We start from the raw sequence: 23893 nt of genomic DNA, 5'->3' as shown, positions 1-23893 counted from the left end.
ACAATATCTTCAGCAACACTGCTGTGGTTAGCTGCATTACCAATCAACTTGAGGTCATCTGCAAATAATTTATGCTGGTGCAGTTATGTTGGGTACCTGAGTTTGAGTATTATAAATACTTCCATAAACGTGTGTTATGTATATAGAAAGGCCAGAAAGTTTTGTTGCTTGTATTATAGTGGTTTGCAATGCTCTAGTTGGAATAATGTGTGATCAAGTTCTTGGTTATCTTATTCATTAACACTGGTATTAACAACAATAAAAGTTAAGGATTAAATTTCCTTGTCTTCAAAAATTTAAATGGTTGGAAATATAGTGTTTGTATTTGTTTTTGTAACAGCAGTAATATCAATATAATGTACGTTTGGTTTTGTACCTGTTGAGCTCCTAATTCCTACAAAAATCTACTTTAATAGATATTTGGTCTACAGTTTTGTGAGTGAGTGATGGATGGTTTTGGTCTGTAACGATTGAGTGAGATCCAACAGTCATTATTGTTGATCATGGATTGTGATTCTAGAACATAAAAGAATCCTTTTTCGCAGTTAGTTTATCTTTTAAAAATTGTCTTTTCTCAATTAATCCACATATTTTTTGCTTTTGTTGAGGAAAAATATGGATAAATTCAGAGGATATTTTAAACTACCCTCACTGTAATTGTTGCTACAAGATGAACACAAAGTTTCTTTTAATAAGTTATGTACACGAATTACAACTAGCATTCACAAGAATTTAATTTACAAATCAGGCTTTAAGTGTTTATCTACATCGAAAATTTACCTGCATCAAAAATCAGCTTTTTAAATTCAGCTTTAACGTTTCATAATGGAATAATCTGGAAACATCAAAGGAATGATAGAAATATTTTTTTCAAATTCAAACTGTGGTCTGTATCTGCTGGTTTCAAATGACTACGAAGAAGCAACTAAAAGAATTTGTAGCTAAAGTAAGTTCTTAAGCCTAAGTGTCCATGAGTGCCACGTCCTGTGTCTCCTTTGTGAGCAAGAAGCTGCAAATGCAAGTAATGGCAGATATAACTACAAAGCAGATAACCACAGCAACAGGACTAGCATAGAAGAGCAGGTACACCATCGCTGTGCCTAATACTGCCCCAAGTTTACCAGAAGAGTTAATCATTCCTGTTGCGGTGTTGCGAATCATAGTTGGGAAGCTCTCTGGTATGATAAACCAGATCATCATGCAGATGAAGGCATTGATTATTTTGATAACTGTCGCTACCCCAAAGAGATAGGTATCATTGAAGCATTTAAACATCAATCCAAAAGTGATTATTTGTAGTATGTTGCTGCCCCTGGTTGGTTTGAGACGTCCCAGACATTTAGCCACAAAGTAAGCAGCCATGCAGCCAGCAAGAGAACCAAAAGCTGATCCAGACAGCTTCCAGAGATCACTCTGAGAAAGGGGCTGGCATCTGTCCCTCTCGGGAGCACCACTTTCCCCACCACAGAACTGGGAGATAAAAGCAAGGGGTAGGAACACAAGGACTGCTGTCTCAATGAAGATGTTACAAAAGTACATGATACTGAGGAGAACAGCTGGTTTCCTGTGTTCTGAACCAGATCCTAAAATCATCTTAAAGGATCCCAACTGTTTGTTCTGATGACAGAACACTTCTAGGTTCTCTGGCAAAGAAGCTTTGTTCAGTTTAGCCATGAGACGCACTGCTTTCAGTGCTGCTTCGTTTTTTCCACTCACACAGAGATATCGAGGGGTCTCCGGCATGATCATCAACAATATCCATCCTGGAATTATAGGTATGGTGATGATTATTATCACCCATCTCCAGCCGAGAGCGTTGATGGCAAAATAACCCACTATATTGACCAAAAACATGGACACATAACTGCCCATCAATGAAATCAGTGGTCCCACGGACTTGTGACTTGTTGGGGAGAACTCAGTTGAGTACACAACTACAGTAGCAAAGTTAGCTCCGATACAGGCTCCAGCTATTGACCTCCACACAAGGAAGATGTACTTGTTAGTAGCTAACGCAGCTCCAACTGCAGTTATTACTAGGATAACTATTGTCACTGACATGACTCTCTTCCGGCCATATATGTCAGATACCTTCCCGAATATTAGTGCACCTGAAAATGTGTATAATATTATAATGAATGTTATTTTAGGCAAGGTCTGAGTCAAGCAGCTATTGATTTGAATGTATCCAAGTTGGTAAATAAGATGTTTGTCTTTAAAAAGTAAACTAATAAAACTGTCAGCCACTTACTGATGGCGTATATAAAGAATATAGTGATGGTTATGGTTGCTTCAAAGGTTTCGGTGAGGTCCCACTCGCACCGCAAATACGGCATAATGAGAGCAATGAGAGTGAGCTCTGCATAGTCAGAGTAGGCTATCAGGAAACTTATTGTCCAGAAGATACCTTGTGATGTACCAACACCTGGAGGTGGTGAATGGGGTGAGAAGTAGATATCGTTATTTGGAATAAGCGAGTAGAGCTTATAATCATAAACGATAGTTAAATACTTTTGTTATTCACCGCAGTACCTCCAGAATGCAATTAGGTTTTATGAAAATCAAGTTTAAATCTCGCCACTAAAATTACTAAAATTACTCTCCTGGAATCATTAAATCGATCATATTATTTAATTCATCTAATGTTGAATATTAAACACTAACCAATAGTCTCGTACACTTTGTTAAGTTCCATCTCCTCAGGAAGATTATTACTCCCTTTCAAAGGATCTGTGTTAGCAGCTGTATCTGCCATCTCACTGAGCTCCGTCTCAGTCATGTCGTCCGCTGGGGAAGGGGAAAGGATCGGGTCTGTTATTGACCCATAGTTGTTATCTTTCCCCGGGTCGGACATCATGATCTGTCTTTAATAGTTACGGTTAATTTGACAGATAAATCATTTGTTTGTTAACTCAGATTTCTGTGATAAAATTACAAATTGAACAAATTACTTTTACTTTTACGATAAAACTACAATAACTTTGTGTTGAAATCAAAATATATTATTTGTAACACGACGAGTACCTAAATAACAGTTTTACAATAATAGAACATAAAACTGTGTTAATTTTAATAAAACACAGATATAAAACAATCCTGAATACAACATTAATCACAGCACGATGTAGAACAAACCACGTGACAAGAACCACGTGACAAGAACCACGTGACAATAACCACGTGACAAGAACCACGTGACACAGACCACGTGACATGACCTCTCTTACCGAGAGGGTGGAACACTTCCTACCTCTATCCCTCAACGAGTTCGAGACACGCTTTGTAAAGGAGTTGTACGAGAAAATAACAGAGAAGAAGATAGAAAGTTGGCACGTAGAGGAGGCTGTTAGTCGGATATGTGCAAATAAAACAGGTGAGTTAAAACAGTAACAACTGTGACAGTAAATCAGCGATAAATGCTTTGTAACTCAAGTAGGCTCTATAGAGGGGTGTTGATAACAAATAGAGAAATCAGCTGCTAGGGGTGAAGTATAATGGGATGAAGTATGAACTGAAGGATATACGACAGTCCTCTTACAATAAATCAGTAAATGATATGTATGCATGTTCCTAAACCCTCTTAAATACTGAACATCTGGTACGTGTAATCTGGTATGTGTTTTCTAGAAGTTATTGGATAATTAATAATTATCCACGAATTGCAAAGCGCCCTCGGCCCTCAGCACTAATCAGTTGAAGATTAAAATGAGGTAATAAAATTGGGGAAATGATAAAAAATGTGTCGATTCATCAGCACTTTCTAGTGATGCTCTATGAAGCAACGTTACTGATAACGAATAGCATGATAACAGAGCATGAACTGCAGCGCTTATCAAAATGAACCTGGATTACGCTACCAAGAGATTAGATCAATAATCAGTATTTCCCGTATTCAGATTGAGTTTAAAAAAGTTCCAATTAAATCTTTACGACATGGGCAGAATATTTTCGGTCATCATCAGTACCTAATAAAGATTAGATTAGCATTCTAATAAAAGAGATAAGCTCTGCAGAAGGGTTAGCTCTGCAGCTCACTGCTGATTCACAAGATAAGACAAAGAGAAAAGCTGTTTTATTGACGCACCGTGAGATGGCTGCTGTCACATCTTGACATTAACGCAATCGTGTACAATAGACAACATTACAAACACACAACTGCACTCTATACAATTATACAACAGAGCAATATGACAAACACACAATTCACAGCTACATGTTGAATACAAGATACAATGCTCCTGACAGAAGATGAAATACCACACTACATTGAAACAATGGGTGCTGAATTAATATAATATTGTTAGTTAACACAGAAATATATCCTTGTGTTTGAGAATATCTAAACTCAGGGGTGTGCTCCAGAGATAAACTAGGTGAGGTTATAAAAGAGCTGGAGAGACGCGAGACGCTGCAAAGACAGTTGTTATGGGATGTAAGGTTCCTACATGGTAGTGACAGTACACTGGTAACCCTTGACAACGCATTTATTCTCTTCAAGGTACACATTCTATTGTACATTTAAATAGACTTTAAAGATACTGTTATTTAAATGAGAACGAGATGTTATTGTGGCTTTTGCTTCGAGTTTACGCGATGATGGCTTAAACAATGTAGTTTCTTCAGATACATTTTCCGTCTCGAGGGCTCGTTGATATTTCTGATATTCCATTATATAAGGTTTTGTGAATACTGAGATATCAAATGAAATTTTCAGAGTTACTTCGGACAGAGTTTTGGTATAAAAGACTGGGAAGTATTCACCAAGAATCGCAACAGATCAGGACCAGCGACTTTCCTGGAGCTCAGGTAGTAAATTAAAAACTCGGCCGCAATCTAAATCTCAAATCAAGCCATAGATAGACGATGCAATAAGAAATGATAAGTAACGATAAGAAAATAAGTAACGATAAGTAACGATAAGTAACAATAACAACCGATAAAGCAACTCACCTTATAATTATATAGGGTATATAATAGACTATTGTAAATATCTAATCTTCAAAGGTAGCTAACTTACAAAAGGGAGCAAAGAACTGAAATTTAGCAAAGATGTGCTACAAAGCACACTGACAATTATAGTAATTAAATATTAATTAAATGTTAAGTCACTTAATATATTGTTATTTGTTAGAATAGGACCAAAAGTTACACAAAGAAGATCGTTTAAGGTTCTTTGTTATAATTCTCTTACACATTGACCATTGTCTAAAGCTCCGAAATTAAACTGCACAACTACAAATGTGTATGAAAAGATGTATACCCTAGAAAGAATAGGTTGAAATTATGTCAAATGCCCCTCATATAAGATCCCTCACGTAATACCTCAGTCAAGGAACTCTAAATAAGAAATTATCTTGCCAGGAATGCGGTGTGTAACTACATACCAAGTAGCAGTGATAATAGCACGGAAGATGTAGAGGACTACATTGAAGAACTAAAGAAACCAGCAGCACCTGCAAAGTACACTGAAACAGACCGGGAGAGAGACAGGAGGAGACAGAGGTGAGGGTGAGGGTGAGGGTGAGGGTGAGGGTGAGGGTGAGGGTGAGGGTGAGGGTGAGGGTGAGGGTGAGGGTGAGGGTGAGGGTGAGGGTGAGGGTGAGGGTGAGGGTGAGGGTGAGGGTGAGGGTGAGGGTGAGGGTGAGGGTGAGGGTGAGGGTGAGGGTGAGGGTGAGGGTGAGGGTGAGGGTGAGGGTGAGGGTGAGGGTGAGGGTGAGGGTGAGGGTGAGGGTGAGGGTGAGGGTGAGGGTGAGGGTGAGGGTGAGGGTGAGATATAGAAAGGGGAGGGGTTACTGGGCAATGCTGTTTAAAGCCATGAAGATTGAAGCTACTGTGTTATCTAGATATCTGACTCAGTAAATAAGTTTAAAGCTACCCACAATTGACATACTATCACCATAACTATCAATATTTCAAGAATCAATCGACATCTACACTTCATTTGCTTGTCAAATTATAATGTCCGTAACATTTATTAACTAACTTAATAATTAATTGAAGATTTCGATATTTTGTCATACTACGAAGGACAATTAATGTGAAATTGTAACAATTTGTATGCTCAATTTTGTGTGTTTTCAATTCAATTTTGTTTGTTTTCAATTCAATTCGATTCAATTCAATTCAATTTAAATTCAATTCAATTCAATTCAATTCAATTCAATTCAATTCAATTCAATTCAATTCAATCCAATCCAATCCAATCCAATACAATCCAATACAATCCAATCCAATCCAATCCAATCCAATCCAATCCAATTCCAATTCAATCCAATCCAATTCAATCCAATCCAATTCAATTCACAACTTTTTAGAAATTCTGATTTTCACCACCTATATTATCAACTCCTGCAGATACAAAGACAATGCAAGCAGCTGGTTAGGAGACCAGAGGAAACTACTTACCTCTGGAGCTGTTACTACAGACATGTTCATCTCAGCTCTTCATCTCAAGTACAGGGTCCTTTGCAAGGTTAGTCACGTGCTACTCACTTGTACAAAGTCAGTCATGTCAGGCCAATGCTGTCGACCCGGACTTGCCACCCCGTCATGATCTGTTATTATGCTATTCGTTATCAGTAACGTTACTTCATAGAGCATTACTAGAAAGTGCTGATGAATCGGCGCATTTTTTATCATTTCCCCAATTTGATTACCTCATTTTAATCTTCAACTGACCAGTGCTGAGGCCACATTGCAATTCCGTAGCAACATTGAATATATTGTCACCTCACTTAAAACTCCACTAGGTGGCACTGAAACAAGCGCTAGAAAGAGAAGCAGGAGAGGAGGCGTGGCTCATCAAAACAGAGACAGAGAAAGAAGAGCTGGTCTCAACTTTAGAGGCAAGGGTGGAAACATTGAGAAACATGGACAGGCTCTTGTACTGTGACCATGCCCTCAATTTGAAAGGTATTTGGGTATTTGGTTGACTTACTTACTTGTACTTGAAAAGGTCTCCTCCTAGTCGTTGGAGTGGCCTGCACCACATAGTAACTCCTTTCTCCGATGTATTAGGCCTCTCCAATGTACCCTGTTTGTTGCTTGTTGTTCTGCATCTTCTATCGTGATGTTATCGACACCTGTGAAGATTGCTGCATCCTCCCGGACACATGACAGCCAGTTTTTCCGAGGTCTACCTCTTGATCTTTTACCATGCTTTGGGATCCAGTGCAGAAGATAGTTGGGTATTCTTTCTTCTGGCATCCTCACCACATGGCCAAACCATCGGAGCCTAGCTGCTCGTACGAAAGTATCAACAGGGGCGATGTTGGCCCGCTTACGTACGTCAGCATTAGATACGTGATAAAACCATTTGATTTTCAGGATTCTTCTCAGACATCTATGATGGAACACCTCAAATCTTTTCATCTGCGTCTGTGTGGTATTCCATACCTCACTTCCATAAAGCAGTATAGTGAGGACAGCCGCTTTGTAGATCCTGATTTTAGTCGGTGTCTTGATGTTGCGACTGTACCATATACTGCTAAGCTGATAGAATGCCCCAGAGGCCTTCTGAATTCGAGCTGATAGTTCTTTGTCGATTGTTCCATCCGCACTGATGATAGCACCCAAGTAAGTGAAGCTGCTGACCTGCTGTATTGGGAGACCTTCCACATTGATGTCCATAGTGTCGTCTTTAGAATACGGCCTCTGCGATGCACTTTTACTGACAGCCATGCTCTGTGTTTTGCCAGCATTAATCTTCAGACCCGCATAGGCACTGTATTTGCAGAGAAGGTCAGTGGTTTCCTGCAGCCCCTCTTTTGAGTTATCTAACATGGCCATGTCATCAGCGTAATCAGTGTCCAAGAGATGTTTCTCTTCTACCCCGGGGGCTGGCAGCTGTAATAGAGCCCCCTTACTAATGACCTTGTTCAGTTCCATAAGGTATGCCGAAAAATTCAGACAGAAGTTGAATACTGGTGGTCCCTGTATATCACCTTGCCCAGTTCCCGAGTTGACATCAAACCAGCCTGTAACCTCTCCATTGACCCTAACAGCACTAACTGTGTGAGTAAAGAACGCCTTCATGATTCTAATGTACTTGTCAGGTAAGCCGTAGTGCTGCATACTTCTCCAAATGAACTGCCTGTCAATTGAATCAAAAGCTGCTTTGAAATCAACAAAATTAATATACAGAGGGATATTATACTCAATACATTGGTGTATAATACAGCGGAGTGAATAAACCTGGTCAATGCATGAGCGATTCTGCCTAAAACCACTTTGATTCTCCCGGAGAAATTTTTCCATGCCATTGCTAAGTCTTCGCAGGAGTATCATCTGCAGGAGCTTCGAGGCTGTGGATCTTAATGTAATGCCTCTGTTGTTAGCGCAATGAGAGGTGTCACCCTTCTTTCCAACGATGATAATAACACCTTTGGACCAATCCTCAGGAATCTTCTCATCTTCCCACACTTTCTTGAACAACACAACTAGTTGATCAACTAACCCATCCTGTCCATACTTAAGTTGCTCGTTGGTGATACCATCCACTCCTGGACTTTTGTGATTCTTGAGTTTTTTGAGGGCATCAACAATCTCGTTTCTTGTAGGAGCCTCATCCGAATCGGAAAGGTCATCAAAACTGGGTTGAGGAGAGATGTTGTCTAGGTCGGAAATATTAGCCTCTTGCGGGGGCGGGTTCAATAGCCTTGAGAAGTGCTCTTTCCACCTTTCTTTCTGGGCATGTGGGTCGGCAATCAACTGGCCAGATACGTCTCTAACTGCAGTTGACTGCTTCTTCTTCTTTCCAGATATGACATTAATCTTCTGCCATACCTCGCGTTGCTGACCTTTTCTCGCAGCTTCTTCCAGGTTAACAGCCATTCTAAGTGCCCAGTTGTTATCGTCCACCTTACTACTTTTTTTAAAGAGCTTATTCAATCTAGAATACTCTGACCTGTTAGCGTTTGAATTAGGGTCTTTACGCTTAAATTCTTTACGGTTCTTCAATAAATCTTTTGTCTTCTGAGATTGGTGCCTGTCCTTCTTTTTTCGAGGTCTTTGACCAAGGATTTCCATGGAGACTTGTTGGACAGTTGTCTTGAAGTTGTCCCACATTGATTCCAGGTCAACCTCAGGTTCCAAACAGTCAAATTTGTTTCTCAGAACAATATTGTATTCGGAAACAAGTGAATGATCACGCAGATGCTCAATAGCAGGAATCTCAAGCTTACGTTCCTGCTTCTTTTTCACTGACATAAGCTTCATTCTCAGTCGTGCTCTTACCAAATAGTGATCAGACCCAATGTCAGCCCCCCTACAAACTTTTACATTTAGCAAAGAGCCTCCAAACTTCTTACTGATACAGATATGGTCTATTTGGTTTACAGTACGACCATTAGGTGATCTCCACGTACCTTTATGTATATCCTTTTGCTGAAACATAGTGCCACCGATGGTAAGTTGGTGGGCAATGCAAAAGTCCAACAATCGGGTACCATTGTCATTTGATGAGCTGTGAAGCGAGTGTCCACCAATGACACCTGACATAGAACTGCAGTCTGATGTGACCTTAGCATTAAGATCACCGAGCAGTAATTTTAAATCATGTCGGGGTAGCTCATCGAATGCACTTGACAACTGCTGGTAGAATTCATCCTTATCATTATCTGAAGCCCCCTCAGTTGGCGCATATGCCACAACAACAGAGATGTTCAGGTGTTGACTATGCAGCCTTGCACTCAACAAACGGTCAGATATTGGTAGATAGGAAATTAATGAATTTTTAATCCTCTTTGAAAGGGTAAGACCGACACCTCGCCTTCTTATACCGTCCGTCCTCCCTGAATAAATAAGTAAGGAGCCATTATCCAGTAGCTCTGATCCTGTACCAGGCATATGGGTCTCAGTTATACCCAGCAAGTCCAACTTATACTCAGAGATATTCTCTGATAGCTGGAACAACTGACTTGAACTACTTGTCAGAGATAATACATTCCATGTCCCAAATGTAAGACCTGTTTTAGAATAATTCGCTGGCTGTTTCTTATTAGAGTCGGAGTCCACATGGGTGATCTGTGGAGAAATAAATCTGCTACAATGACGTGTTCTCCCAACACTCATCTGGCCACGGGGGTCCCTTAGGCTTTGCCCCGCCACCTTCATACTGGTATCATCCGTCCTTGCAGAGGGAGCCACACACCGTTTCTTGTTGTTACTTTGTGATGTTTCTGCAGCAAAATTTTTAGAGAGGAGAAGTTGCCAGCATCTCGCACCCGGTTTTTTATCGACCTTTGCCTGTCTAGATCCATAGTGTTTAGTTGCATGTCATCTGTTTATACTGGAGTCACCCAGGACAGATTACAATGCTTAATAGTAGCACCTCGAAAAGGATGTGATTCTTCATCACGCACTATGGTCATTGGAATAGGAGAGGTGATTGGTTACACGATCACTATTCCCTGAGATTAAAAATAATCTCTTGCCACCTCTTGGTTGACGGGGGCAAATAATTAGATAATTATATTATATATCAAAAATTGGATAATTAGGTATTTAACATTACGTTTTCGAATATTACTTATACTCTGAAAGTTCTGGTTAAATAAAACGCCGAAAATAAGCTCAACATTCCCATGAAAACAGAAATTTTTCACGACGATAAACAAGTTCTATTTAATATGTCCAAAATGGAAACAAGAGAACTAAGTATTGAGGTGAGAGCAAGAGGTGAAACACTTGCAGAACAATGTAGACTGTAGTGTACCTCAACTTTGTTACACTGACATACCTTAACATCCACATTCCACAGCTCTATTATCTCTCAAGAGCTGAAGATGTGGATTCTGGTGGGGAGATGAGGCATATTGTTTGACACGTGACAGTGATTCTGGGTCAATACTCAATAGTGGATGCTGATTGGTTTATAGCTGTCATGTGTCAAAAAAATGCGTCTCACCTCCCCGCCAGAATCCAAATCTATCAACTAAGTCCATCCAACTGTAATGACCACTCTAAATTTAATGGTTGTAAATAATTTTGAGGTGGAGATTGCTAAAGTTCAACTTTTCTAAGTTTTTTAGAAACGCAACACTGATAGTGAGCAGACCACTGATAAGTGATTATTGATTAAACACATACTAGCTGTATGACTTGCTTTATGATTTGCTCTATGACTATTTAACTGTGGTTTACACAGGTTTGTTGACTACAAAGGGTGGGCTTTACAACGTTATGGGTCTACACCAGCTGGAGTCTAAGATATTCGCTAATAAAATGATAAAACATCGGCAGAAACTATTCAGGTAAAATGAGAACTGGTCATACGCCTCCATATACCAGATTGCAACCTTTGTATAATGTATAGTGTATACAATGTATAATGTATACAATGTATAATGTATTTAAATGTATAATGTATTTAAATATACATTCTAAAGGTTCAATCCTTTAATCTAACCCACAATAACACCTCATATTTAAAGGACAACTTTTTCAACAACATTGCAAATTTAGCATTTTGAACATTGTCTACGCTAACAACAACTGATAAACTGATGCACAGGGCCGGTAAGGATGAGTCCTACGTAAAAGAGAGGGAAATGGTGGAATATTCTCGAAAAAGAAAGGAAAACGAGAGCAACTCTTCAAACATATTATACGATCTACAAAGAAGGTGAGTGTAAATGCAAACTTGGAGAATAGGATAGCAGTAATATCGTCAGGGAAGAAGTCCGGTAGTTGTTCACGAGAACCAGCGATCAAGTTTAGAAACCTGGATATTATTATTTACTAGGTTTCTGGATTATATTGAGAGTCCAAACTGTATCAAGTCTTACCCCCACAGAGCGGTTCACTTATAAGTTTATAAGCAGAAGTATTATTAAATTAAGTGCTGTGGACAACTCAGAACGTATTTAAAGCAGATGTTTAATTATACGCTAATGAAGGCACAACAGTGCTTCTCACTGGAAAACAACACTAGAAAAGTGCACTACACAACTGGTAGCCTATATACGTTAACTAATCTCGATATTGTGGACTATGAGTAGCTGGTCCGTGTATAGCTAGCACATGTAATGTAGTTATATTAATATATAATGTAGCTAGTAGTTATATTAATATATAATGTACAGCTAGTAGTTATATTAATATATAATGTAGCTAGAAAAGTTGATTCAGATGAACACATCAAGCGCTCATCTGATAAATAAGAGCACAAGTTAAAACAGGAGATTCTAATATAATATAAATGTAATATAAATGCACTGAAATGTGTTAGAGATCACGACTACTAAAACCAAATTATTGCGATGAAAGATGTAGGAACATAATTGTCGAATGCAGAGAATATCCTTCCTGGAAATTGAGAGATTTTCTCAGAATCGGTGTACAGTTCTGTCGCTCTTAGATTTAAAGCACATAATATGATACTGTAAGTTAGGCACTGTGTTTAAAATCAACAGACAGTAAATACAAGCTCTTTGTGGCATGACAAACCGCTATATGGGCGTTTAGAAACTGTGGTACGATTAAAAGCCACAAGTTCCAGGAAACACAAAACATCACGCAACAAAGTAACCTAGTAACCTATTGCTTAGGACTCTAGGACTGTAGAACTCTATTAAATTATTAACCCAGTAACCTAGTAACCTGGTTACTTGGTTACCCGGTAACCTGGTAACCTAGTAGCCTTGTAACCTAGGACTCCAGTTTAATTCAATGTAAGAAAGGGAAGAAATTGTAATTATATGATAATAATGCGCTCCACTCCTCCTAGATACAGTAAACAAGGTGGAACAGTGCTAAACGTGACTGCTAAACTATTTTGTGTCTGTCTAAATCAGCTAAATAGTGACCCTAAATATTTTGAATATTTAGCACATTTAGCATATTTAGGGTATTCAGAATATTTGGTATGTATGGCTCCTGGCATTGTCAGCAGAGGTTATCACATGACAATTTAATTCTACTGAGGCTTACAATACTATAATTTAAATAGTGACACTGGTCTTGAGACGAGAATATGGAGAGGGAGTTACTGGGCTTTTAATTAAAGTTATGATGTAAAGAAACGGTGGTTTTATTTTTATTGGAGCCCGGTTGATGATAAAGTCTCTATTGGCCCAGATTTATAATATAAATATAAACGCGATCGCAAACGCTTCATGGGCTATTCGGGTTGCAGTTTTGTTAACTTGCAACATCCATTAGCCGACGGCTTGTAAAGTAACAGTCATAAAACGGAAGTAATGATATATATCAAAACTACTGTTTTTTCAGGCTCAGTGAGGAACTGGAATATCAATGTATTTAAATCATTATATTTCAGGAGCAAGAAAATTAAAGTAATAAACAACTATTGTATTTCAGACTAGGAGAAGAGCTGGAGCTGTTGAAGAAGCAACTCTCAGGAGGAATGGGTAGAGTGTGGGGCTCAAGAGAGAGAGATACTATGCTAGCACTGCTCTACTTTCATCAGGTCACTTTTATACTCCACTATAAGACTATAGTACCTATTTTCTATGATTGGATTACTCGCGTGACCTTCACTTAGCTCTCACGTGACTGCTATTTTCCTTTGCTTCGCACGTGTTTGGGTTGCACGTGTCTGCTCCACACGTGTTTAGTTTGCACGTGTGAGATGTTACGTTAGATAAAGGCACTTTAGCTCTGTTCAGCCGGTATCCTACAATATTAGGTCCGGTACTCTAATGTATTGAAATGTTAATCGCCAGATGAATCAACCGGCGAGACAGACATATTAACATGTCTTTAATAACCATAATAATAAACTACAACAAACCATATACGATCATGTTATCAAATCCTAATCTATCTAGAACTTCAATCCTATAAAACGATATGTAAACACGAGTGACAGAAACCAGTCTTTAGACTCCCATAAAATAAACAATGTACTAACCAGTTAGAAATATCAATAAACTAGCCAATTAGAAACTGTACCACATTAGTAACATGCTGAGAGAACACGTCTTGCAACCACCACCCTCATAGAGCTTTAAGGAAAACTCACTAAACACCCAACCACTAAGCACTAAACACTAGACTCTAGACTCTAAGTACTAAGTACTAAGTACTAAGCACTTCTAGACACTGATAACTTGTTGAACTAAACAGCTGTTAAATCAGATGGTTATTGTCTTTAGCCGGTGTCTGTGACTATTTTTGAGTATGTTTCAGTCTCAGACTGTAGCTCAATGATTGTACTGAAATATGCTCATCTTGCACGTGCAAAACAGTCACGTGCCAAGTAGTCACGTGCAAAGTAGTCACGTGCAGAGCTGGGGAGCACTTAAAATATGAGATCCGTACAAAGTTACTAAAGCGTTTGATTCCACTTCGACAAGAGGGCAGAGGCAGAATACGAATTTGTGAGGCATAGTTTGACAAGGGGTGAGGGACTTATTTTAAACAATAACCCACATGTGACTGCTTCACACGTGACTCCTTCACACGTGACTCCTTCACACGTGACTCCTTCACACGTGACTCCTTCACACGTGACTCCTTCACACGTGATAACCTATTTAACCACTAACCCTTACAGTACCGAGCTACAGTTGAGACAGCCTTCAGACCAAGTGTTCTCAGTGTGTCACTAGTTGAACACGTGTCACCCCTTCCAGAAGAGAGGTTTGTTAAAAATTAGTTTATAGAAATTTAGGAAATTCAGGAAATATCAGCAATCACTTAAGAAACTACTGTATCATGAAATACGAATAAAATATTTCAATCTACTTAAAAAACCTACCACTCTTTCCTTGGTACGTTCTAAGAATCACCTCTAAATCTAAATGATATAAACAATAATAATCTACAATCTACAAACAATCTACAAACTATAATCTACAAACAATCTACAAACTACTTGACAATCAACAGAGCGTGAGCCACTGCCTCGAGGGCCACAATCGTAATACTGAGCAACAAAACTTGTACACTATGCACGAAATACAGCCTAATAATCCAACATACTGCATAACAATACACCCTAATAACATTAATAGAATAGTAATGTCAGTAGCTTAGTACAGCTCAATATCAAATTTCCAAAAACATAACAGTCGTTCATTTTACTTTTGTAAATCTGCAGACACACGAACGATAGGACACTTATAATTAATAGCTTAAAGCACTATAACCTTTGTATATATTTAGATGCAGTGAAACTATCGGACTACGATGTATGGGGACTAGCCACCCTATGGCAACATTAAAATATATCGACTCTGTTACATCGTTTCCTGTTAATATACAACTCCGTAACAAACTGAACTGGGATCCGGCGCGGCAGTCCTATATAATATGTATGAGGTGGTGTGTGATGTGTAGTGAGTATTGAGCTTTACCAGTGTATTGCAGACCACAGAGGAGAAAACAGTTATTTCAATTTAGGAAAAAGCTTTTAAGCTCACTCCTACGGGAAATCATGAATTAGTTGTTAGTAATTCTATCCTGGAGGCGACCATGTTGATTGGGCGACTCCTGTCCGACTCCGAAAATAGGTTTTCTTGAAACTTCCCAGATAGTAAGATAGCTTTAAGACGAATAATCTGTACAAGTTTGGGTGAAGTTCTATGTGCCAAATTTTAGATATCACTTCAAACACAAGAAAATAGTGCTGTCGGACTGGAGTCGTGTTACCGACCATGTTGTTTCAGTTCCAACATGTTAGCATCTTAGATTGGCATCTTAGAGCCAACGAGATTTATTATTAAATCGCCCGGATAATTCTTCGCCGGTATGTTCAGGCTGAATTACCTCAGCTCTTAGAAATAATGTCAAGTTCAATGATCCAGCTCAGATACGAATGAGCTCGGCTAAATATGTTCTAGAGCCGTGCCCTCTGCAGTCCAGGTCAGTCAACTGATACGTCTAGACCACTGCTGTTCACTTGGCGAGATGTCGGGCTAGCAATTCAAAACTGTCAAAAAGATCGATAAAGTTACCTGCTAAAATTCTCCAAGACGGGTACTTTGAGATCGTGTCAAAGAAACTGTACCTTAGTATGAGGAGTTACACCATAATTTCATCTGCAAAGTCATAAGTCTCAAATATAAAAGATGGCTATGAGAACCAACGTATGCGTACTGACCTTTGTCGCAACAAACGGGAACACTAAAAATTTTGCCCTAGAATCAATAACATAGCATATAATGCCCGTCTGCATTGGTTACACAATAACATGATAACATTATGTACATCATATATAGTTATATGGGAATATTTACTTGTGTCGAATTATTGGTGACAAAAGAATAACCTACATATACACAATACACGTAAGGAATAAGGATAGTCGCTATAATAGTAGCAACATGAAACATACCCATGGGATGGCTATACAATAAGGCTTTACTTTTTAAGTTAACTAGCACTTTAAACTTGTATCAAACAAATGAATCGAGTAGCTTATAACTAAACCACACGATAAAAAGAGCAACTTAACTCAGAACTAAATAACTTAAATAACTTAAATAACTCAAATAAACTAAATACGGTAACTAAATGATTTAAAGGACTTAAATAACTGAAAAAACTTAAATAAACTAAATACGGCAACTCAATAACTTAAGCAACTTAAATAACTTAAATAACTCAAATAAACTAAGTACGGTACCTAAATAACCTAAATAATTTAAATAAACTAAATACTGCAACTAAATAACGCACAACAGCAGCAAATAACACACAGCTCGAGTGTATTAAAAAGTTCTACAGTCAGACTAGGAGAGGAGCTGTAGAGCGTTACCTGGGGGTAATTATACCATATATGGAATAATTACCTACATCTCCACTCTCCAGTCACTCATTGGAACATGAGAAGTTGGTATGGTAGTATGATAGGTGGTATGTACTATATACCACCTATATATTATAGTTATAAATAATATTGTATATTGTTTAATAGAATACTATGATACAGTAAAACCCCGATTTACCGCGGAGTTTGGGGGAAAGGAAATATCCGCAGTAAATCGGGGTTCGCGGTAAATCGGGGTTTTGTTTGTATAAATTACACAATACACATGTTAAGCCCTATTTCATGGATTTTTTAGGAATACTAATAACTTAATTAGTAATCATAAAATTAAATTACTCCTTAACTTAACAAATATTCATCTTCATCTTCTGTGGTAGGAGAAACTAAGGTCGATTTTCACCTGAAGTTTTAAATATTCGTGATACCCTGAAAAACCTCTTGGTCAATTACCAGTATTAATGCTTTTCAAACAAAGTTACAACGAATTCTTCATGTAGTGCATCCTAGGTTTGGACAGGATATGCCCGTTTAAAATATTTCCATCACGTTACATTACATAATTCTCAATAAATGTAATAGATTTGTAGTGTTGTAATTAGTTTAAAACTAGAATATTAGAAGTTTAATCATATATTCAATCTACAGCTGATGTATTACTATCTCAGGTTATTCGAGGATTACGACAGGTGGTACGATCTAGCAAGGTATAGAGTTACCAGAATCATATTTGATGACGACTACGACAGGTACATACTCTGCTAGTGTTTAGAGATAGAATCAGTTGTCTTGGTAACGGTACTAGATTTACTACGGTAGCTAGTAGCTATCATAGTGTCTGTTCTGTGGTATGGTTGAGAGATGTACGCTCTCTGACGACCTCTAAGTAGTTCTCTAAGTAACTTAGCAGGGAAATATTTAGTTACTTTAGGAATATATTGTGTGTAAGTGAACATTTTGCAAATCAAATGAAATATAATGTGTTATTACTAGGTATCCTCTAAATTATCAGTACATTATTTAATTTAAAAACAAGGGCTTGAATCAACACATTGTAAGTTAACGTACTTTTTAGATATTATTACACCGAATTAACATCACACAGTTTAACAGGACTACCCCTCACCCCACTATCCCTCCCTCCTGTCCTATCTCTCACATCCTCCCAGAACACGCTCAGACACTGTCTTGTGTTGTTACACCGCGTACATGAAGCCCAGTGTGTGAGTAAATTACAATCCTTTACGTGTCATGCCCATATAAGGAGTCTATACTACAATCCTTCTTAGATTGTGGGTTTTGATCAAAAATATCAAAATTTTAAATTTTTGATAAGACAAAATATTAAAAATATTATTACAATCCTTCTATCTTTGATTATGATTTTTGGGCAAGTTTCCATAAACGATATTTTATGATCGTCGCCGATAATCGCTTATTGAGCGCTTTTTCGGCGCTTTTTTTAAATAAAACCGTTTACAATCGCTTTTTTTACGATTATAAACGGTTCAAAAAAAATCGCTTATAATCGACTATAATTGATGTCATAATTCAAAAAAGCGCTTTTTTGAATTTAAAAGCGCTTATAAGCGCTTTTAAGCGCTTACTAGCGTCGCTGAGCGATTTGAAAGCGGTTTTCCAGTAGGATTGGCGCCAAAAACGGGTGGATAAGCGGTTGGCCGGATAAGCGATTCGTAGGCGCTTTTTTGAACCATTTATAAGCGATTATAAGCGCTTATAAGTGGGGTGCAATTTAGCTGTTTGTAAAGCGCAAACAAAGCGCTTATAAGCGCTTTTAAAATTGAGTCAGGAAAACGCTATATTACATCTTATAACCGCTTATAATCGATTATAATCGCTTTTTTAGAAATCGCTTATAACGGCTAATTCATCGCTATTTTACCGCTTTTACCGCTTTTCCTATCATCCATGGCCAGGTGAGCAGGAATTAAAAAGCGCTTATAAGCGCTTTTTCGATGCTGCCCCTAACCTGGTCGGAACGGGGTAGTGCCCGGAATTTAAAAGCGCTTATAAGCGCTTTTTCAATGCTGCCCCTTACCTGGTCGGAACGGGGTAGTGCCCGGAATTTAAAAGCGCTTATAAGCGCTTTTTCAATGCTGCCCCTTACCTGGTCGGAACGGGGGAGTGCCCGGAATTTAAAAGCGCTTATAAGCGCTTTTTCAATGCTGCCCCTTACCTGGTCGGAACGGGGGAGTGCCCGGAATTTAAAAGCGCTTATAAGCGCTTTTTCAATGCTGCCCCTTACCTGGTCGGAACGGGGGAGTGCCCGGAATTAAAAAGCGCTTATAAGCGATTTCTCAATTCCCCTTTGGCTTTACCTGGTCGGAACTGGAAATCAGAGTGCCCGCTTATAAGTGCTTTTCTGTGCAACCTGGGCCTGGGGTGCACCGGCAGAGTCAGATCAGGATTTAAAAGCGCTTATAGGCGCTTATGATCGCTTTTCTACCGCTTTTCCTATCACCCATGGCCTGGTTGGCAGGAATTAGAAAGCGCTTATAAGCACTTTTTCAATGCTGCACCTAACCCGGTCGGAACGGGGGAGTGCCCGGAATTAAAAAGCGCTTATAAGCGATTTCTCAATTACCCTTAACCTGGTCGGAACTGGAAATCAGAGTGCCCGCTTATAAGTGCTTTTCTGTGCAATCTGGGGTGCACCGGCAGAGTCAGGATTTAAAAGCGCTTATAGGCGCTTATGATCGCTTTTCTACCGCTTTTCCCATCACCCATGGCCTGGTTGGCAGGAATTAGAAAGTGCTTATAAGCAATTAAAAAGTGCTTATAAGCACTTTTTCAATGCTGCCCCTAGGCCCTAACAGTAACCTGGTCGATTTGAAAGCGGTTTTCCAGTAGGATTGGCGCCAAAAACGGGTGGATAAGCGGTTGGCCGGATAAGCGATTCGTAGGCGCTTTTTTGAACCATTTATAAGCGATTATAAGCGCTTATAAGTGGGGTGCAATTTAGCTGTTTGTAAAGCGCAAACAAAGCGCTTATAAGCGCTTTTAAAATTGAGTCAGGAAAACGCTATATTACATCTTATAACCGCTTATAATCGATTATAATCGCTTTTTTAGAAATCGCTTATAACGGCTAATTCATCGCTATTTTACCGCTTTTACCGCTTTTCCTATCATCCATGGCCAGGCGAGCAGGAATTAAAAAGCGCTTATAAGCGCTTTTTCGATGCTGCCCCTAACCTGGTCGGAACGGGGTAGTGCCCGGAATTTAAAAGCGCTTATAAGCGCTTTTTCAATGCTGCCCCTTACCTGGTCGGAACTGGAGAGTGCCTGGAATTAATAAGCGCTTATAAGCGATTTCTCAATTCCCCTTAACCTGGTCGGAACTGGAAATCAGAGTGCCCGCTTATAAGTGCTTTTCTGTGCAACCTGGGGTGCACCGGCAGAGTCAGGATTTAAAAGCGCTTATAGGCGCTTATGATCGCTTTTCTGCCGCTTTTCCCATCACCCATGGCCTGGTTGGCAAGAATTATAAAGCATTTATAAGCGCTTTTTCAATGCTGCCCCTAACCTGGTCGGAACGGGGGAGTGCCTGGAATTAATAAGCGCTTATAAGCGATTTCTGAATTCCCCTTAACCTGGTCGGAACTGGAAATCAGAGTGCCCGCTTATAAGTGCTTTTCTGTGCAACCTGGGGTGCACCGGCAGAGTCAGGATTTACAAGCGCTTATAGGCGCTTATGATCGCTTATCTACCGCTTTTCCCATCACCCATGGGCTGGTTGGCAGGAATTAGAAAGCGCTTATAAGCGCTTTTTCAATGCTGCCCCTAACCTGGTCGGAACGGGGAGTACCCGAAATTAGAAAGCGCTTACAAGGGAGAGTGCCAGGAATTAGAAAGCGCTTATAAGCTTAACGGGCGATACTCGTAAAATATTTGTTTCAGATATTACGTTGAGTCCAACTCGGCGTGCGTCCTGGTAAGTTATAAACTTACAATTATAAGCACAAATCTGAACATCCGTTCACCTGGAGTGCACGGAATTTAAATGCGCTTATAAGCGCTTTTCTCGATGCCCCTAAACCTGTCATGCACTGGCGGGAGTCAGGATTTGAAAAGCGGTTATAAGCGATTACAATCACTTTTTATTACTGGTTTTTACCGCTTTATCTATCATTTATCAACATGGATTTAAACATAGTTGTTTGACTGGCGATCTAGAAGCCAAGCAAAAAGGCTAAGTGCACGGCGCGGCAAAGTTCTCCGACAATAATTGTCAGAAATTGTTAAGCGCTTGCAAGCGTTTATTTATATGTTGTTAATGGTGGCGGTTGTCCTGGTACGGTGGCGGTCGATGCCCGCTGCGTCATCAGTCATACACACTTCACATTCAGAACTTGCAAAAGAAAAGTATAGTATATGAAATTAAATTATTGCGCTGGGCCACGCTCAGTCTGTCAACGAGTATGACAGGCCTGTTCATGTTATTCCAAGGAATCTCTAGTCGGGCTGAGCGAATCACGACGTCTGAAAAAAGTGCGGTGCTCATTGAAAGTTAGTGTGTGCGTGACCAGCATTTATGATTTAAGTACTTGTTCATAATCAATCGCAAATCGTGGACATAAAAAACACGTGCACGCTGATTGACCATTGTTAATGATCTGGCCCGGCGCGCGCTACTTCGTAGCACTTGCCATCGGGCAAGTGATATTTCGAGAAGAAAGCGGCGCGCGCTACTTCGAAGAAATTTAGACGAGTAACATCCGTCAATGGTCAAGCACGCTGAGTACCAATAGGAAAAAAAGTAATGTATACGCTAGAAAAGCCGCGCGCGTGCTGAGATAGCTTGTAAAATCTGGTTATTAGATACAGTGGGGTGACATATGTTTTCGTCACTTCTGATAATGACAATACAAACAGCGTTAAACTAACAATTTTCATTAAACCATAACTCCACTTCCGGACCACCGATTTACAAAATTCAAAAATGGGTGTTTAGAGAAAATTCTGAACTTTTCTCGGACAGTAGAAATTAAGTTCATTCGTGCTTCAGAAGAGACTGGCAGGCCCATAAATAAGAGGTTTGATCACGATAATGATACTATTTATGAAGGAGCACATGTTTTAATAGCAAGCGACGAACTTTTTTCTACTTCAATATTACCATGAAGTTTAAAACGGAATATCTTTGTACTGCATCGTTCGATTTCGATAAAATTGATGAGGTAACAAGCGCTTCTACTAAATCGCTCGCCCAAATTTTAAGAAAATTCTTGTGAAAAGGCCTTTGGGTATGATATTGATCTGAATCGGTGTATTTTTTGGACGCTGATCCCGAATCACCCGCCATGAAGTAGGGTAAAAATACTTCCCTGGAGAGTTACATGGGCAAAAACCGTTTTACTTTTAGTCACGTGCTGCCGTTGCTCTATCCAGATAGGTAGTCCGCCATCGACAGTGAGCCGCGCGTGCCGACTGTATAGTAGTATGGTTTTTAGCGCTAATTTCGGCCAGCACAATTTTCTTCAAACAAAAAGTTATTGAGTATCCTTCCCGACCTCCGATTGCAACAAAAATTGTTGAGCTTACTAATAGACTTACAAGGAAAGTGTCCGAAATAATACGACAAAAATCACCGAATTTGGTCAAATTACGCGACTTTTACCAGGTTAAGGCCACAGGGGGGGGTCGAGGCCTCAAAAAATGCAAAAAAACATTATGCTTTGAATCAATATATATTTTTGTGGTGGATACTTTGCCACCACTCATTTGTCTGTAGCTATTTTACTTTTTTTTATAAATGAGGTTAACCAATTCTCATTTAACCTCATTTTTTTGATAAATCGATAATGGAGGGCAGAAATATTGATGCCATTACAACTGAAAACTACGATAAGCTTTGTTTTTATTGTTTTTGTGTAATTTCAGCAGTTAAACTTTGAAAAATATACAAATAAAGGCAAAATTCTCAAAAATCACATAACATAAAAAACAGTTTTTTGCCTCTCCTGAAAACCTCGAATTTTTGACTTCAAAATCTATCTTCTCCTAGAGTTTTTATCCATTTCACCTCAAATTTGGAACTTATGTTCCTGACATAAATTTAAAAGTTTGTTATGTAACGATCGTTGTAATTTTGCTCCTAACTCTTTTTATGAGGTTAACCATTTTAAATTTTTTAACCCGCACTCATGGTTAACCTCATATCTCAGCTTTGGAGCAAGATATCATAAATCGTTACATAACAAAAACTCAAAATACCTTGAAGAACATTGTTGCCAAGTTACAAGGTTCTAAGTCATAAACTGAAAAAGAAGATAGATTTTGAACACGATTTCATTTAAAGTTTTCATTTACAATAGAATTACAGGTAAACCTCAAAATTCAACGCGCGATATCTTCAAATAGGAAACTTTGTTTTCGGTAAGGACAAAAGCATTTGAAAATTTAGATCGAGCTCTACAACATATCTCAAAATCGCAAAATCGACCTCGGACCCCCCCCCCCCTGTGGCCTTAAGGGGCATTGAGAAAGCGCTTATAAGCGCTTTTTAATTCCGGGCACTCCCCCGTTCCGACCGGGTTAGGTGCAGCATTGAAAAAGTGCTTATAAGCGCTTTCTAATTCCTGCCAACCAGGCCATGGGTGATAGGAAAAGCGGTAGAAAAGCGATCATAAGCGCCTATAAGCGCTTTTAAATCCTGATCTGACTCTGCCGGTGCACCCCAGGCCCAGGTTGCACAGAAAAGCACTTATAAGCGGGCACTCTGATTTCCAGTTCCGACCAGGTAAAGCCAAAGGGGAATTGAGAAATCGCTTATAAGCGCTTTTTAATTCCGGGCACTCCCCCGTTCCGACCAGGTAAGGGGCAGCATTGAAAAAGCGCTTATAAAAGCTTTTAAATTCCAGGCACTACCCCGTTCCGACCAGGTTAGGGGCAGCATCGAAAAAGCGCTTATAAGCGCTTTTTAATTCCTGCTCACCTGGCCATGGATGATAGGAAAAGCGGTAAAAGCGGTAAAATAGCGATGAATTAGCCGTTATAAGCGATTTCTAAAAAAGCGATTATAATCGATTATAAGCGGTTATAAGATGTAATATAGCGTTTTCCTGACTCAATTTTAAAAGCGCTTATAAGCGCTTTGTTTGCGCTTTACAAACAGCTAAATTGCACCCCACTTATAAG

The 23893-nt window shown here is 39.2% G+C and overlaps 2 protein-coding genes across 3 annotated transcripts in view; one reads left to right on the top strand and one right to left on the bottom strand.

Moving 5' to 3' along the window:
• Positions 1-690: 690 nt before the first annotated feature.
• On the bottom strand, positions 691-3967 carry LOC134825543 (putative transporter svop-1). 2 transcript variants are annotated; one of them, XM_063837776.1, is made up of 4 exons: positions 3251-3967; positions 2665-2787; positions 2252-2425; positions 691-2111 (listed from the first exon to the last, which is right to left on the bottom strand). In XM_063837776.1, exons 2-4 carry the CDS (start codon positions 2777-2779, stop codon positions 961-963), a joined length of 1440 nt encoding a protein of 479 aa, XP_063693846.1. In that variant the 5' UTR covers positions 2780-2787; positions 3251-3967; the 3' UTR covers positions 691-960. The 2 variants fall into 2 exon arrangements, with proteins under 2 accessions (XP_063693846.1, XP_063693845.1); XM_063837775.1 differs by lacking the exon at positions 3251-3967 and having other exon boundaries at positions 2665-2865.
• Positions 3117-23893, top strand: part of LOC134825542 (uncharacterized) — a 71351-nt gene continuing 50574 nt past the window's right edge. The window contains exons 1-12 of the mRNA XM_063837774.1: positions 3117-3373; positions 4350-4498; positions 4715-4806; positions 5362-5502; positions 6355-6472; positions 6750-6912; positions 11147-11252; positions 11513-11623; positions 13321-13429; positions 14519-14604; positions 17401-17481; positions 17838-17955. Coding sequence (XP_063693844.1) covers positions 3214-3373; positions 4350-4498; positions 4715-4806; positions 5362-5502; positions 6355-6472; positions 6750-6912; positions 11147-11252; positions 11513-11623; positions 13321-13429; positions 14519-14604; positions 17401-17481; positions 17838-17955 — 1434 coding nt within the window. The 5' untranslated portion in view covers positions 3117-3213. The remainder of the gene's footprint in view (positions 3374-4349; positions 4499-4714; positions 4807-5361; positions 5503-6354; positions 6473-6749; positions 6913-11146; positions 11253-11512; positions 11624-13320; positions 13430-14518; positions 14605-17400; positions 17482-17837; positions 17956-23893) is intronic.

This window comes from Bolinopsis microptera, chromosome 13, assembly GCF_026151205.1.
Source record: "Bolinopsis microptera isolate Bmic1 chromosome 13, MBARI_Bmic_1.0, whole genome shotgun sequence".
Classification (NCBI taxonomy): Eukaryota; Metazoa; Ctenophora; class Tentaculata; order Lobata; family Bolinopsidae; genus Bolinopsis; species Bolinopsis microptera.
The sequence above is the reverse complement of the archived record's forward strand: the minus strand, read 5'-3'. Positions and strand labels throughout refer to the sequence as shown.

Coding starts and splice junctions, on each gene's coding strand:
- LOC134825543 (XM_063837775.1), bottom strand. CDS start 2,857: ATGATGTCCGACCCGGGGAAAGATAACAACTATGGGTCAATAACAGAC. Junction 2,426..2,664: donor CAAAGTGTACGAGACTATTG/GTTAGTGTTTAA, acceptor CACCACCTCCAG/GTGTTGGTACATCACAAGGT. Junction 2,112..2,251: donor ATTCTTTATATACGCCATCA/GTAAGTGGCTGA, acceptor ACACATTTTCAG/GTGCACTAATATTCGGGAAG.